Source organism: Pteronotus mesoamericanus, unplaced genomic scaffold (assembly GCF_021234165.1).
Source record: "Pteronotus mesoamericanus isolate MK-2021 breed Mesoamerican mustached bat unplaced genomic scaffold, CSHL_Meso_final scaffold_31, whole genome shotgun sequence".
Lineage (NCBI taxonomy): Eukaryota > Metazoa > Chordata > Mammalia > Chiroptera > Mormoopidae > Pteronotus > Pteronotus mesoamericanus.
This window is the reverse complement of record NW_026555312.1, coordinates 10438163-10453587: the sequence shown is the minus strand read 5'-3', so window position 1 is coordinate 10453587 and position 15425 is coordinate 10438163. Positions and strand designations below refer to the sequence as shown.

General features: G+C 46.4%; 1 protein-coding gene across 1 annotated transcript in view; it reads left to right on the top strand.

The window, feature by feature from the left end:
* Positions 1-3818: 3818 nt before the first annotated feature.
* E2F3 (E2F transcription factor 3) overlaps positions 3819-15425 on the top strand; it is a 70997-nt gene continuing 59390 nt past the window's right edge. Inside the window, exon 1 of the mRNA XM_054592199.1 lies at positions 3819-4214. Within this exon, the coding sequence (XP_054448174.1) occupies positions 3819-4214 (396 nt within the window). The remainder of the gene's footprint in view (positions 4215-15425) is intronic.

The following is a 15425-nucleotide window of genomic DNA, read 5'->3' as shown; positions in this document are numbered from 1 at the left end:
TTTTCCATCCAGTATATTTTATCTTTTTATTGGATATAGATAATCCAGAATGATCTTTATCTAGAGATTCTTAACTTAATTATACCTGCAAAGACCTTTAGTCCAAATAAGGTCATAATCACATGTTCTGGGGATTAAGACTTAGCTGTCCTTGGGGGGCACCATTAAACCAACTACACAGACCAATTCTGGGACAACTAGCTGTCCAGGGTCACTGTCAGAGCAAAGGAAAGGGGAGTAGTGATTAGCAAGAGCAGTCTGGCTCTAGTGCTGGAACAGTCTAACCTTTAGGGGAAGGTCAAGAGGGCTCAGACTTAGGAACCTCCCAGAAGCTGGTCACTAACAGATGAGAAGGTTAGAGTGGGATGAGCAGCAGAGTTGACTTTATTTTGTTACCCTAAACTTCTGAGTCAGGATTCTATAATCCCTACTAACCAGGACACCACTGTGCTCCTACTCTCTGACAAAGCTAAGCTGCCACAGCAAGTGGATATCCAGGGCAGTAGGAAGATTAGGCGCTAGGAATCAGATTGGATTACAAAGAGAGGCAAAGCACAACCACACAAATAAGTAGAATCATAAATAGCTGCCACTTATTGAGCATCTGTTATATGCCTGGCGCTTTGCATTTATTATTACCTCTCTTCATCATAACCTCTCAAGATAGACATTGCAATATTGGTTCCCATTTAACATGAAAGAATAGGATTTTATAACTTTTTAAAAAGATTTTATTTTTTAGATGGGGGGAGGGAGAAAGGAGAGAAACTTCAATCAGTTGTTTGTTGTACACGTCCCAACGGTAACCAGGGACAGAGCCTGCAACTCAGGAATGTGCCCTGACCAGGAATCGAATCCGTGACCTTTCACTTTGTGGGATGATCCCCAACAAACTGAACCACACTGGTCAGGGCTAATTTTTATTTTTACAAAGGAAAGGAGATGGGGCAGTGGGGAAAGAGAGAGAGAATATGAGAATTTGCAGTTTCACTTATCCATGTATTCATTGGTTGATTGGTTGACTCTTGTATATGCCCTGACCGGGGATTGAACCCACAACCTTGCTGTCTCAGGATGACACTCAACCAACTGAATTACCTGGCCAGGGCCAGAAAAAAAAAAACCCCAATAAAAACCAAAATACCCCAGGATTTTAAAGATTAAAGCTATGTAGCTAGTAAATGGCACTGCCAGAATTTAAACACAGATTATTCTGGCTCCAAAGCCCATTATCTTTCTACTAAAACATGCTACCTCTCCACATATTAATATCCTACCTCAAATTTTAGTGTCTTGTTTTCCAACACCTCCTCTTCTCTCTTTGAACCCTTCCCTCCACCTTCTCATCCAGGGATTCACTAGACATAAAAGGTCAAAACATCTGTTTCTCTGCCAAATACCCTACATTAAAGAAAATAGCTTGGATAAGGTAGAATGGTAAATATTTCAAAGCTTTCTAAACCAGATCATAGGTGTGGATATGGATTGTGAACACGTGTTCCCTTATGGATGTGTCACTTGTGGAAGTTCTAGCAGGGATCTTATACACGGGCCCAAGTCTGAGGTTTGTCTCTAATCTGAAGATGCAAGTCTATAATGACTGTGTACATTGTAGTACCACCCCCCACACACACACAACCCTCATACCACCGCCAAAAGCATGTTGCTAGTGATATTTTGTATGTGGTACTACCCAAGTAATTACAGTACTAGTTTTCTCCATAGTGACCTACAGTGGAAAGCAACATTGATGAAACAATATTAAGGAAGTTGGTAATACATTAGCCTCTACTCCAACCAGGAATTGATATGCTACCTAATCTGCCCCAAAGATAATGTCAGTTGTCTATGGAAAATGTTTGGGTCAAGAAATGGTTGGGTACTATACCATGGATCCCCAACTAGCTTGAATGTAAGCCCCAACTGCTCCAGCTGGTGCAAGATTTAACTGTATGCTTAGCTCATTCTGTTTCAGATAAGGTAATAGGACTGAAAAATTAATAAGTTTTCAGCCTGAACTGACACATCTTTTCAGGTCTTTCTTAAGACTAAGTATATTAGGTTTTGGAAATTAATAATAACAATAATGTCTTGGGAAAAGGCTTGAGGTATTGCAATCCTCATCACCCAGTGAACACACCAGCTCAGCAGTTACTCTGTACAATTCTCAGTGATTAGAACTGTATAAGACTGCTTGACATGTACACCATGCCCCACATCCCTGCAGGGGTTCCTTTTCCTGCTCAGTCTGACGGAACATTCTTCAATTTTAGGACCCATGAATACTTGCACCAATACAGACGTCATTTGACCATAATTTAATATTTTTCCTGGTTACAATTTCTAGTTTACTAAAAAACAAAATTCTTCTAAGTATTTTGAATAAGTTTGGGTCACCGGGTTTGCTTTTAGTCAGGGAACTTGCTAGAAAGCCGAGATTATAAAGTGCTGGTGCCCGGACGTGCAGCAGGGTTGGCTGGGAGCAAGACGTCATCGTGGGAAACGTGTACTTCTTCGGATTACTGCTTGGAGGATTAGAAACCCCCAGATCAGCCCTAGGTTAGCTCTGATTAACTACCTGCGTGTTTCTGGGCCAGGGTAGGGTGTTGTGTGCTAGATTCAGACCAATACCGGTGGTGAGATTTCAACTCAACAAAACACTGAGTAAATTTTTACTTAAATCCTACTCACGCTAATAATGAAACTACCAGGAATGATCTAGACTATTAACTAAATGGTGCCCGCTATCACGTCAGTCCAACCTTCTTCCACCACGATTCTGTCCGCCCACATGCTTCTGTCTATCAGTCTCGGCCTCCAGATCAGCTCTCGCCCCGGCATTGGTCGGATTCAGAAAGACAGAAACCCACGATTTAAAGGGCTCAATTTCCACCTGACAGGCATCGTCCGCATGGTCCAACTTGCCTTTGGCACATGTTTGGGAAAATCTCCGGTTGTTCTTCTATAACACTGACTGGTCAAAGGAAAGGTAGTTCCCGAAGATGTCTCCTTAGTCACCTTGACAATTTCCAAAAGCGAAACTTACGCTCTAGATTAGATCAACACTGAGTCTGCGGGGCGCGGAGTCCCTGCCCAGGTCAACAGCGCCCATCCGGCAGGCAGGCGGGGACTGGGGCGGAGCCTGTCAGGCGTGGTCTTCCGTGGGAGAGAAGGGAAAGCTTTGCCCCACCTTCTAAAAACCCCTGCCCTCCTAGCCAATCAAGACGATCTATGCAAATAGAACCCATGTCGCCCGGGTAACCATGATGCACAGCAGCCAATGGAAACCATGAAATCGTGATCCTGCCCTACGATTGGGACTGAAGTAAGGAGCTAGAGGCCCAATGGGCTGTGGGAACAGTCCTCGGCGGGTTGAGGGGCGGGGATATGCAAATATGGTTTGAAAAGCCGGCGGGAAATCTGAGTTTCGCGGGAGGACCTTGGCGCGTAAACCGTATCCCTTCATTCATTGTCAGCAGCAGCTTCCTGGAGCCATTTTTCAGCTGCCGGCCGCAGCACCCGGGCTGCTGCCGCCGCCTCGCAATCCATTGCATCGGCCGCCCCCGACGCCTCCATCCCCCCTCGGGGCCCGATATCCGTGCGGCCGGGACCCTCCTCTCTCCAGAGCCCCGATTATTTTTGGCCCCCGGGGCCCGTGCGGTGCCGAAAAATAAAAAGAAAAGAGAGAGAAGGGGCTCGGAAGCGCCGGGCGGGGAGGAGAGAAGGAGGAGAGACTTGGAAACTCCGACTGCAAATAATAAAGAAATTGAAAAAAATACATTAATTTATCATAGCAATAAAAAGAGCAGGAGCGAGAGATGAGAAGGGGGATCCAGCCCGCCCTGGAGCAGTACCTGGTGACCGCCGGGGGTGGGGAGGGGGCGACTGTCGTCGCCGCCGCTGCTGCAGCCTCCATGGACAAAAGGGCACTGCTAGCCAGCCCCGGCTTCCCCGCCGCCGCCGCCGCCGCTGCTGCCGCCGCCCCAGGCGCGTACATCCAGATCCTCACCACGAACACTTCCACCACCTCCTGTTCCTCCTCCCTCCAAAGCGGCGCCGTCGCCGCCGGCCCCATCCTCCCCAGTGCCCCCGGCGCGGAGCAGACTGCCGGCAGCCTCCTCTACACCACGCCGCACGGACCCTCCGGCAGAGCCGGGCTGCTGCAGCAGCCACCAGCGCTGGGACGCGGCGGCAGCGGCGGTGGCGGCCCTCCGGTAATGCCCTCCTATTCCCACCGTCTCCAGCCCAGGCGGGGGGTGGGCGCGCTGCGGGCTGTCCCGGGAGAGCGCAGGCCGTGCGCAGTGGGCCTCTGGGCTGCCTCTCCAACGAGGGTTTATTGTTAGACTTGTGCGCTCCCCTTAGTACCGATGGGGTCAGGGGGCTCCGCAAGGAGCGCAGGGCCGTGGGGACCTCCTTGGCGCGAACCACATCAGACACTCTGAAACTTTTCGTGACCCCCACTTCTTTTCCTACACTTTTCCCTACCCCCACTCTCCCCTCCCCTCCAACTCGAAGCTTCCTCTTTCTCGGGCGTAGGATGGGGTCACGCCCCGGATGGAGAAGGGTGGAGGAGGGAGTAGTGAACTGGGGAGTGGGGGACTCTGGGGGTGCAAACGGGGGGACAATTGGGTTGGTCGCCCCTCGCCGGCCTCGGAGGCATCTTGGTGGCCTGGGGTCCCCAAGGCATGCTCGGAGCGCAGAGGTCCTGCCGGGCTGCGCTTGTCACATTTTGGGATCTGTAACTCCGGGCAACAAAAGGGCTAGGGGCAGCGGAAGGGGATATGTTGGGAGAAGCGATGGAGGTGGCAGGCGGGTGCAGGCTGGGGCGTGGGGTGTCTTGGGGTGAGGGTCTAGCGAGAGGGCGCTCCGGCCTGGGCGCATCCTGGTGGTGGTGGCGGCGGCGCCCGCGTGGCCCGAGCGCCCGGGCCTTCCTCGCCGGGCCCCGGGCCTGCCCTTGACCCGCCTCTCCCCTTACCCCTTCCTTCCCCGCCCTGTCCCCCTCCCCGCCCCCAGGCGACGGAGGGCGGGTGCAGCCGCGTTCCCGTCCCGCAGCCCGGGTCTGTCCCTCTCCCCGGGACCCGCCGGTGACGTTTCGCACACGTGCGCGGAGGACGCGCCTGTGACTGGGGAGGAGGCGGCGGCGGGAGGGGGCGCTGGAGGGGAGAGGGGGCACCCACTTCCTCCTGCTCGCCGGCTCCCTGGCTTGGGACGGTCCCGGCGCCCTCGCACCCGCACGGCCACCCTCCCTCTCCTCTCCCTACTCCCCCCCCACCCCCCGCGGGCGCCCGCCCTCAGCCGGCGCCGCTGGTCTGCTCGGCCCTCCGGGCCCCTCTCCAGCCGGGCCCCCACCTCCCCCGGAGCCAGGCTGGTTTCGGAAATGCCCTTACAGCAGCAGGTTAGTGACCGGGACCGCGCGGGGGCTGCCGCCACCACGGGGGCACCGGATTCTGTTGGGGGCTGGAACCGAGAGGGTAGGCGGTTGAGCGGGATTTTGGAGTGGGAACGGGGGGTTGGGTGCTTGAGGGAAATGAGTAAGCAAGAAAAATCTAACTAAGTAAATGCCCGGCCTCCGGTTCTGGGGACCTCTGGGCGCGAGTGTCCGCCCTAGGGGGTTGGTTTGGTGTTTACGCGTGTTTTTTTTCCTAGGGGGCCTGTGGATGGGCGATTCAAAACCTGAGGGGGCTTCTCGCCAATGGCCGAGTTGAGCTCTGTTTTCTGTCTTCCTTCCCTTGTGCTGGAGGGGGAGGGGGCGGGTCAGAGGGTTGGGTGTCCGTAGGATTCCCAGGCCACCCGCCACCCCCTCCCTTTGTCCCTGTAATTTATAAAGCGCCTTTGAGAGATGATTTAGGTCAGTATGCGGCTTCTCTTTTTGTTGGTACTAGAATTGTGGCCCGGCGGTCCGTCTCCCCCCCTTCTCCTTTTCTCTCCTTCATTCCCTTCCTCCATGCCTCCTGTCTTCACCCTCGTGGTCAGGCTTGGCCCCCACGAGGCTAGAAATGAACCAGACTCAGATAAATGGTTGGTTGACAGTACCAATCGTTGACCTCACCTTGTCTCAGCTCCAAATGGGTTTTTTTTTTTTTTGGAGGAACAGATTTTGCAGGGGTCTTTAAGAAAGTCGGCACATAAGCATTACTTTGGGAAGTGAGGTGGGTTTTGGAATAAAGAAAATTTTTATTTCCTTACTCTGCCTAGTTTCTTCCCTTGTTGGATCTTAACTGCTTTACAGCCCCAGAGATACTTGCTAGGGATGTGTGATACAGTCTCAGTCAAAGAAGGTGATGAGTTTTCTGGTTTTTGGTTTTAGTGACTAGGGTCTGCCAGCAGGGGGGAAATAGCACAAGTACCCATTTAATACATTCGGTATCCGTCTGCTGGATCCTCAGTCACAAGAATATTCCATGCTTATATTAGCATTAAATACTATTACTGACTTGACCTACACATGCTTGGACATATTTTAAGCATTTTTTCCTTCTACACAGTTCTGTTACTGTATCATAAACCTAATCTTAAACAACCAGCTATTGACATACTTTTTGGATTGGATTCAGATTTATGGGCGGGTAGTTTTGATAATGGGAATTTGTAAGACCACCAGATTGCCCTTTTTTTTTTTTTTTTTTAATCTTAGCCTGCTTGTTGGGCCAGGTCTGCAAAACTGTCTAGGCAAACTTATGTAGTTCATTGTATTTAAGTATTTAAAGTATAAAAAATTACCCTCGCCACCTTCCAAGTTACTTCAAAACTTTGTCATCCTTGCCATGAGAATATATATAATTCCAAAGTCATGAACCCTGAGTATAAAGTTTGATTTGCTTTGTTTTTCTCAAAACTATATTCAACTTATATTTAATTCTTGAAATTTATTGATATTCTTTCCCTAAGCAGGAATGACAGCATGTGGATAGCTAAGCAAGTGGCTCAGCAGAGACCATTTAAACACTTGTGTCCAAGAAGTGGTTGAGAACTTGTGTTCGGGGCCAGAAGTGCATTTCCACCTTATTCCATGTTCTGTCTCAAGAACATCTGAGAACTTAACCAGGAACAAATTCTTTACCTTTTTTTTTTAATGAGAAAAAATATGTGTGAGTGCTATCTTTCTAGCTGATTGCCTCTCATTTACAAGTTGTATGATCTTAAGAAAATAAGTCTCCCAAAACAATTTCCTCTTCTGTTAAATAGGAACAGTAACAATACTAACTTGAAGCATGTTTTTAAGGTTTAAATGTGATAATGCACATAAAGCACTTAGCACAGTGCCTGGCAAATAGTAGATGCATAAATATGCAGAACTGTTTTTTTTTATAACTTAGAGAAAGTGTAAAACCATGTGTACAACTGCCCCTTTGTTTATATATATATGAACAAAATGTTTAGAAGTTTTCTAGAGTGAAATGTAATTATTTATACCTAATTAACGTGGGCTTTTAAATCTATAAAAGATGGCTATCCTAGTACTGGGTAAAATGGGGCATGTCAGTATGACAGGCCTATATAGGGGTGACGGTGTTGAATGGCCCAAGCATGAGCTTGTGCCTAGTTTGTGGCAATGTTAGAGCAACTCATCCTCACTTTTGGCCCAAGTCTCCCCCGACTCATGACCCGTGGATCTACCAACTTTTGAGTGCATTTGCACTTGGTGGCTTTTAGAGAACTGAACTCCTAGTTGTCACCAAGTTAGAGACATGCACCAAACTCAGTTTTAGCTGGTGAATTGTTGCAAATAGAGGAGCTTTAGAGAAACCGGTCAGAAGTGCTATTTTCTGGACCAGAAAAGTTATCTTCATTGCCTGCCTTTTCTAAAATAAACTGAAATTATTTCATTCTACTTCTAGAAAACTTGGGCTGCATTAATGCAAGAGACAGTGGCCTGTTACATCTGATTTAATGTAATCCAGCCATAGCAACCCACTGGTTATACCTTGGGAAAGAGCCTACTGTGCTTGAAATTTCCCTGTAAGAATGGAGGAACCATAGGTGCTATGTCTGGGTTTCTTTTCCTGTGCAAGTATAAAAGAAGAAAAATGCTGGGTTTCTGTGGTTCAATACTCAATAATCTTGCTTCTGCTGAGATATATGGTAGATGCTAAGTTTAAGCTAGGAGAGAATTTTTAGTCTCTACATACCCTAAAATGGAAGTTTTAATGTAATGCAGCCCAGACTTGGGCAGTACAAATAGCTCAGTGCCACAGTCAGTACCAAGGGCGCCACTTTAATCATACTCTGAAACAAAGCACCCTTAAACGTGGCACCACGAGCTAAAGAACCCAAGCTTCCAAACAGGAAAGGAGTTTTTTTTTGTTTTTCTATAAATCATCACTCTGTGTAATACTTGGAGGAGTAGATTCTGAGATTAATGTGCTGTGTTAAGTTGAAACAGAAAATAATACCCTAAGCTTAGACATGACTAACAGCACCTGGAGATGGAAAGACTGGGGAAAAGTTGCTTTTATTCTCATTTCTGAGAGTTGCAATGCAGTAGTTTCCTTTTAACTCCTCGGTCTTTATTGCCATCCCCATAGATAAACCATCTACACCTTTACCCCCTTTCAGAGGACTTGGACCCATTTGGCAAAGCGTCAAATGTTCAGTTAATTTTCTGGCTGGTTTTCTAATTTAATGTGAATTTTATATATTCCATTTGTATGTCTAGTTTACATTCACTTTCTAGACTAACCAATTCCTTTTTAACCACCCCCTTTCTACTGGCATCTTAAATTGGGATGAGTGAATATCAATTGCCTGTGCTCATTGAATCAATCAAGTCCCTCATAGGTTCCCATGAAACCACCTGAGGCAAAGAAGGTAGGTTTCAGTTCTTAGCAAATAACCTGTTTCATTTTAGTTTTTAAAGAGAACTTCCCTGACTACTTTGAGGTACTGAGCATGTGGTTTAATGCATATTTTCATGCTTATTAGCAGCTTAAAATAGTGTTTCAGGGACTATATTTACAATTGTTAAGAGGCATTTTTTTCCCATTAATCATTTTTCATGGGGCTAAGAAGGTAAGATAACTGGGAAAGCTATAAATATGGGAAACTGCCAATGGTATCTCCTTCCTTCTACCCTGATCCTCTCTTTGGCTCGAAAGGGTGACTTGGAAAATGTGCCATACACAAAGAAAGGTTACACAGCAGAAGGTACAAAAAAAACCAACAATTGAGATAGGGACAGGAAGCTTGGAGGGAGTAGGTGAGGGTTAATATAGAGGGATAAGACATACAGTTTTTGCTTTAGTAGGAAGGAAATTGGTTTATCTTCTATTCTCACTTTTGCTTTAAACACTATTCCCCAAAAGCAGTGTGCTTTTAAAACTCAAAGCGTAAGTTGCAGGAATGCATTCTCATTCTCCTCTCACTCTTAACTGGCGGTCAGTCTTGTGGCCACAGTGGCCACAGGAGTCTACAATATAACTTGTAGTGAGAAGAAATAAAGCCCACTGGTTGCCAGATTTTATCGCAAAGCCCATGCACTTTGCTTTATTAGAGAACCTGAGTGAAACAGGCCACTGCTTAGCTTCCTAAACTAAGGCAGGGTTTTATGTCAGTGGGAGGCTGAGAGCAGTGAGAACTGACAGCTGGTGGAATAGGAGGGGATAAAAAGAATACAAGCAATTGACTTTAGTCTGCTTTCAATGACTGTACCCCAAATGTCTGGGGCACTCGTGGTGTCCAGGCAACGTTCTCAAAAATTGACAGCCTCTAAGAACAATAATTTAGGTTAGCATGGACAATAATCGATATTACCAGTGGTCTTCAAATTATTAACATTTGAGAGCTGTAGAGGAACAGTCATCATCTGACCCACTTTTGTAGAAGAGGAAACTAAGGCCCACTGCCGTTAAGTTACTTGCCCAAGGTCACAAGCTAGCTCGTGGCCAAGCCAGAACTGAAATTGGAGACACATTCTTAGAAGCAGCCTCATTCACCAAAAGAAAGTTAACTATGTCTCATGTGCCCTATATGTGAAAATTGGGATGTGTAGAAAACATTTTAGATTGCCTTCAGGAGTAGTTACATTTAAAAAGAAAAAAGTACAGGTACAAAGTGTCCTTCAAACAGTTAATTTTCAAGTAACAACTCAGTCTCAAAGATACAAAATAAGCGAAGCTTCTTTAGATGTTAAATGCAAGGGAATTTTTTTAAATGGAAGGAATGACTGACTATAAGAGTAACATAATATTAGCCTTTTTAAAGGTTTATTTGTTATATGCAAATTTGATTATCTTTTGTGGAGATGACATTTCTTGTGCTCAGAAGTGAAACATATTTCACAGAGAATAAAACCTAAAAGGATTTTAATTTTAACTCTTTCCTCAGAGAGAGTCACAGTGTATAGCTCTGGAGTTGGAGGGTTTGTCTTGGGCCATCCACATCCTGAGTATTGTGGTCTTCAGAGGGCCTTGGACCGTTGCCCACCAACCAACATGACCCCAGGTACTCTGCCCCCCAGAAGATTTCTGGTTTAACCAGTGGCTGGTCTGTTAACTCTTTCAGAGGAAGCCACCATCCCCCTAAAAGCCAGAACTAATTTTCTTAAAATGTCTTTTACTTGTGGAACTGAGAAAGCTTAAAAATAGAATCACTTCAACTCCTGAAGCCTAAAAGTGAAATATAATCCAAGGTGGCTGTAGTTCACCGACTCGTTAGGAGCAGGGGTATATGGCTTGTCTGTAATCCACAAATCGGAAAGGTGCCATGTGTAGATTCGGTCTTACAGCCAGTGAGCAATAAAGGAGCAATGATGAGCAGTGTATTTACTGGTGAAGCTGGTTTCCACTGGGAGATTTTTTTGGTGAACAGTCCATCCTTCAGGGAGTGGAGGAGCTAACTGTCCTTGGTCCTCCCACCCAGTTCATGCCTGGCTATCCCGGAGATCCTTTTGGCTCCTCCAGGGTGCTTTTGACTGACTGCTGAGAAAGGCTTTATTTACGCAGCTTGTTTTCAGGATCCTGAAGGTTGTGGCTCTGGATACTGGGGTCATAGGAAATAACCCTCTACAAATACTCTGCTTTGCCCTTTCCATTTCTGACGTTTTAAGGCTTTAAAAATTTGTAACCAGAGCAGCAGCCCTGTGGCCCCATACTCATTCTTTCTGGGTCTCACAGCCCTTAGGAGAGGAACAGGCTCATGACCTACACCCTCCACCAGAAAGATGACGTGAGGGACCAGCTGAGTTCAAGAGTCAGACAACGGTGCCTGCAGCCCGAGTTCCTGGCTCATTCTGAAACTGCTTACTTTGTTTTGTATCTTTAGGTAGATCACTTACCCTGTATGTCTTAATTTCCTCACCTGTAAAATGGGGAGATAATTGTACCAGCCTCCATGGGCTTAGGAAGATTAGAGTTTATATTTGTGTTATGATGGGAGTGTCCAATGGATACATGGTAGAACTGCCCTTTTGTGGTCTATTTTCTGACCCAGCCCTAGTGTTCAACTGAAACCCTTAACACCTTCCTAAAATGGCAGTGATGGGGAGGAGTGAACCATGAAGTTGTTTTGTCCTAATTCTTTCAGATATTTGTATGTCTTTATAAGCTGCTGTCCCTTGACTGGGGAGAAGGAAGAGAAGAATAAACTTATTCCATAGTAACAGTGCTGTGACTAAAGTCTTTATTTCTATGGTTAAATATGTTAATACAGTTGCACTATTAATAATAATTGCACTGTTAACATGATTTCACTTCTGTGTAGTAAACTGTGGCTTAAGGTTGAATGGCAGAAATCAGGGCGGCTGATGTCTCTGGGCCCTGGCAGCCCTGGAGGCCCCATTGCAGGAGGGCTGTTTCGCTCTACAGAGCCAGGGAACCTGCCTCTGGGCTTTCCTTTCGCACTGGCATCTCCCTCTTCCCTAGTTTTTTGTGTTCAGTCTGTTGTTACTCCTTACCCCTCATCCTCCCTCTGCCTGGCTTTTACAAGGATGCCAGAATGGCAGCTTCACTGACCACTTCCGTCACTTGGGTTGGTTACAGCCTTTCTTCGCCCAGTGTTCGATGTAAGACGAAATCTTGTCTTTGAGAGTTTGCTTCCCATTCCTCCCAGCGCAGATGCTGGCATGGCCCAGTGGTTCAGGTGGCTGCAGTTTCCTTCTGGTGCATTCATTTGCTCATGGGTTCTTTCTCCTCCCACTCTACCTGGCTCTGGCTGCCATCCTTCCCACGGGCCCATCAAGAAAACCTGCACAGAGCCTTCTCTGATACCCCAGAGGCTTGGAGCCTGCCTGCCCTCACAGTACTGCTTTCGGACACCACACCTTATCCTGCCTTGTATCTTCGCCATTGGCGATCTTCACCTTCCTCCTTCAGACCTGCAGGCTGTGAGAAACCGGCCTGGCATTTTCCTCGTGTAGTCCTTGCAGTGCCCTCTGCATTGTAGACTCTCAAGTGTTTAAGTAGAGGCATTTTCATTAGACACCTACAGTGTGCTTAATGCCCCAGTTGTCCTGTTAAGGATGCAAAGAAGTATGAGGTGTGATCCTCCCACTCTTGAGTTTGTCGTCTGGGGAGACAGGCTTTAAACACAAGTTGGTTCCAAAGCAAGACTAAACAGAGGTCAGGAGGAAAGCAAGACTCCCTAAGCCCTCAGCTGTATAGTTTTAGCAGAAAGTGCCAGCTGAACCATGAGAATGGAAAGGCCATGGCTCCCTGGTCATAAGTTTTGGAGCACAGTGGGTACACATTTGAATCCCCTCTACAATTTAAGAAGGTATTAATACTTGGGTCCCACCCAGACTAATTAGAATCTTTGTGTGGGGTCCAGACATGCGTATTTTTTGTTAAGTGCCCCACATCATTTTAATGCGTACCCCTGGAACCACTGAGCTAGGTGGAGACGGACAATTGTGGAGGTAGGGGAACATTAGGTGAAGGTGGAGAGGCAGGGAGTAGGTTAGCACAAGCAGAGACCAGCCGGACTAGAGGCCACATGTAGGAAATCCTAGGACCTAACTTTGGCTATGTTGGTAAAATTGGTCTACAGTAGATACTGCCTTCCTACAAGGGCCAAACAAGAAACTGACCGTGAGGATTGTGGGGTGTGGGGGGTAGGTAAGTGGTGTTGAGGTTGTGCTTGAACAAAGAAGAAATTCCCTATCAGAAGGGAACTATGGGACCCTGTCCCAGGCCATTGCTGCCAGAGGGGAAGGCAGACCTTGTTTGTTGCCAGATCTTCAACCTTAAAGTGCCAGAAACCTACCAGTTTTTAAATATTGGCTCGATTGAAAAGGAAAATGTGAAAGCCAAACAAAATAGGTCTGTAGGCCAGATTTGGCTTAAGGGCTGCCACTCAGCAGTCTCTGGTCTCTTGGATAATAATAGCTAATGTTTATCAAGTGCCTGCGTGTATGGAGGGCACTGAACTAAGTGCTTTATGCGCATTAGCACATTATCCACATAACAGCCTATGAAGTGGGTATTATGATCATGTTTGTTCTGCACAAGAAGAAACAGACACTGAGGGGTTAAGGGGCTGTCTCAGTCCTCCACTGATGAGTGGGGTACCTGAAATTGAACCCTAGGAGCCTGACTCCAAAGTATCAGCTTATTCGTGGTTTTTATCCTCTGTGTTCTCTGATATTATATTAATTACATAGTAGGAACCTAAGGTACCTGTCCAAAATAAATAATCCAGTGTTTTTCAAAGCCTACCTGATAATAAGAATTGCCCGTAGCACTTGTTCCAGATGACCATTTCCAGGCTCCATCTCTGCCCTTCTCAGTCAGAGAGGCACCATGGTCTTCTGATCTTCTGGAACACTTGGAGAACACTGCTGTAGGTAGTTGAGCACAAGCAAAGGTTTCTTGAAACTGGAATGACCAGGTGATGGGGGATCTGCCTGCAGAATCAGTGTGCCTTTGTTTGTCTCAACTGCTTCTTCAGTTGGACAGCGCAGCCCTGGGTGAGTGCATTGGTACCCCATATCCACGCTTGTGGTACCAACACCTGGATTTCCAGGCCTTTGCCAAGGCAAGCATCCAAGAATGGGTTGCCAAAATTCAAAACTTGTTGCTAAAACAAGAACGGGTTCCCAAAGGGCAAAGAATCTTAGCTCGGGAGGTTTAGGTGAGCAGTGTTGCTGCATCCCAGGTACTAACACCAGCTGGGAACCCGGGAGATAATTCTGGACACCCTGTTCTCAAAGGGTATACTTTACCCTATTACAGGAAGCCTTTTTATTCTGTCAGGTCTGGGCCTGCCTGATACAGGTTACCAGGTGGGAAAAAAAGCCAGAAAGTTCCCTGGGAAGAGAACCAGGGCATACCATTTAGAGTATGGGTGCTATTGACTCAGTGGGTCTGGAATTAGGGCCACTATAGTGACAGTATAAGAAGGCAGGATGGAACTGAGGGACAGGCTAAGGGAGAAAAATATTAACATCACCCAAGACCTTGAACTCCTAGGGCTGGAAGAATGGACGAGGTTGAACTTATGTCAGGGTGAGCACTGTGTGGCAGGAATAGTGTGGTCTGTTGGTTGTGAGTGACACCAGAGGCCATCAGGCTTTCTAAAAGGCGAGGTGTGGGCTGTGGAAATGTGGCTTTGGCATACAGGTTTTAGTGGAAGTCTGGATGAGCAATCAAACCAAGAGCTGGTCTCCCTAGCTTTAAAAAAAAAAAGTGTGGTGCCGCATAAACCTTTTCATCATTTCTACTTCTCCGTCTATGATATGAAAATGAGACAGATTCATCAGGTTGACTTTTGGGGATCAATATTGTCAGGGCGCCCAGAGATGAGCCATCAGATGTTATTTATTACATGCTCTACCAGGTCTGGGCTGCCTCCTGTGTCCTCTGAGAAAGCCCACTTTTCAGCCTCTTGAAGCAAAGAGCCAGCAGGAGAGTGCTGCGCATAGAGAAAGGTCACATAATTATGTCGTGAACTAAGATGGCTCTTTTGGCCATTATGTCCTATGCTCTCTGATTTTGCTGATTTTTTAAAAATCTTGAATTTTTAGCATATTAAAATTAAAAAAAAGAATCTTTGAGTACAGCTCTCAAGGAAAGAGCTATGTAAATTCTAAGTATCTTTATAATTGGTTTTTAAATATGTAACGTGTTTAACCCTATTTGCTGCACCCCTTGAATTGACTAATTTTGTTGCTATACTGACTAGCAAAATTTGTGACAATCACATGAATAATGTGGTAAAGTTTCCAACCTTTCATGTTGCTGTTTTCCTTGTTTGCATCTCTGACACCCTAATTCTTGGACTAGGCTTTAAGAGATAAGGTTTTCAGCCCTAAGACATTGTGGGTATGGAAGGAACATAGGACTTGAAGATCTGGCTCCAGATTTGTGACGAGCCTATGACCTTTTACAAATTATATATGTGAGGTGTAGTTACCTAAAATAGTGTCCCTGTCTCCTTCAGTGGTTGGGAGAATTAAATGAGATAGTGTTTATAAAAAATTTACTATGTGCTCC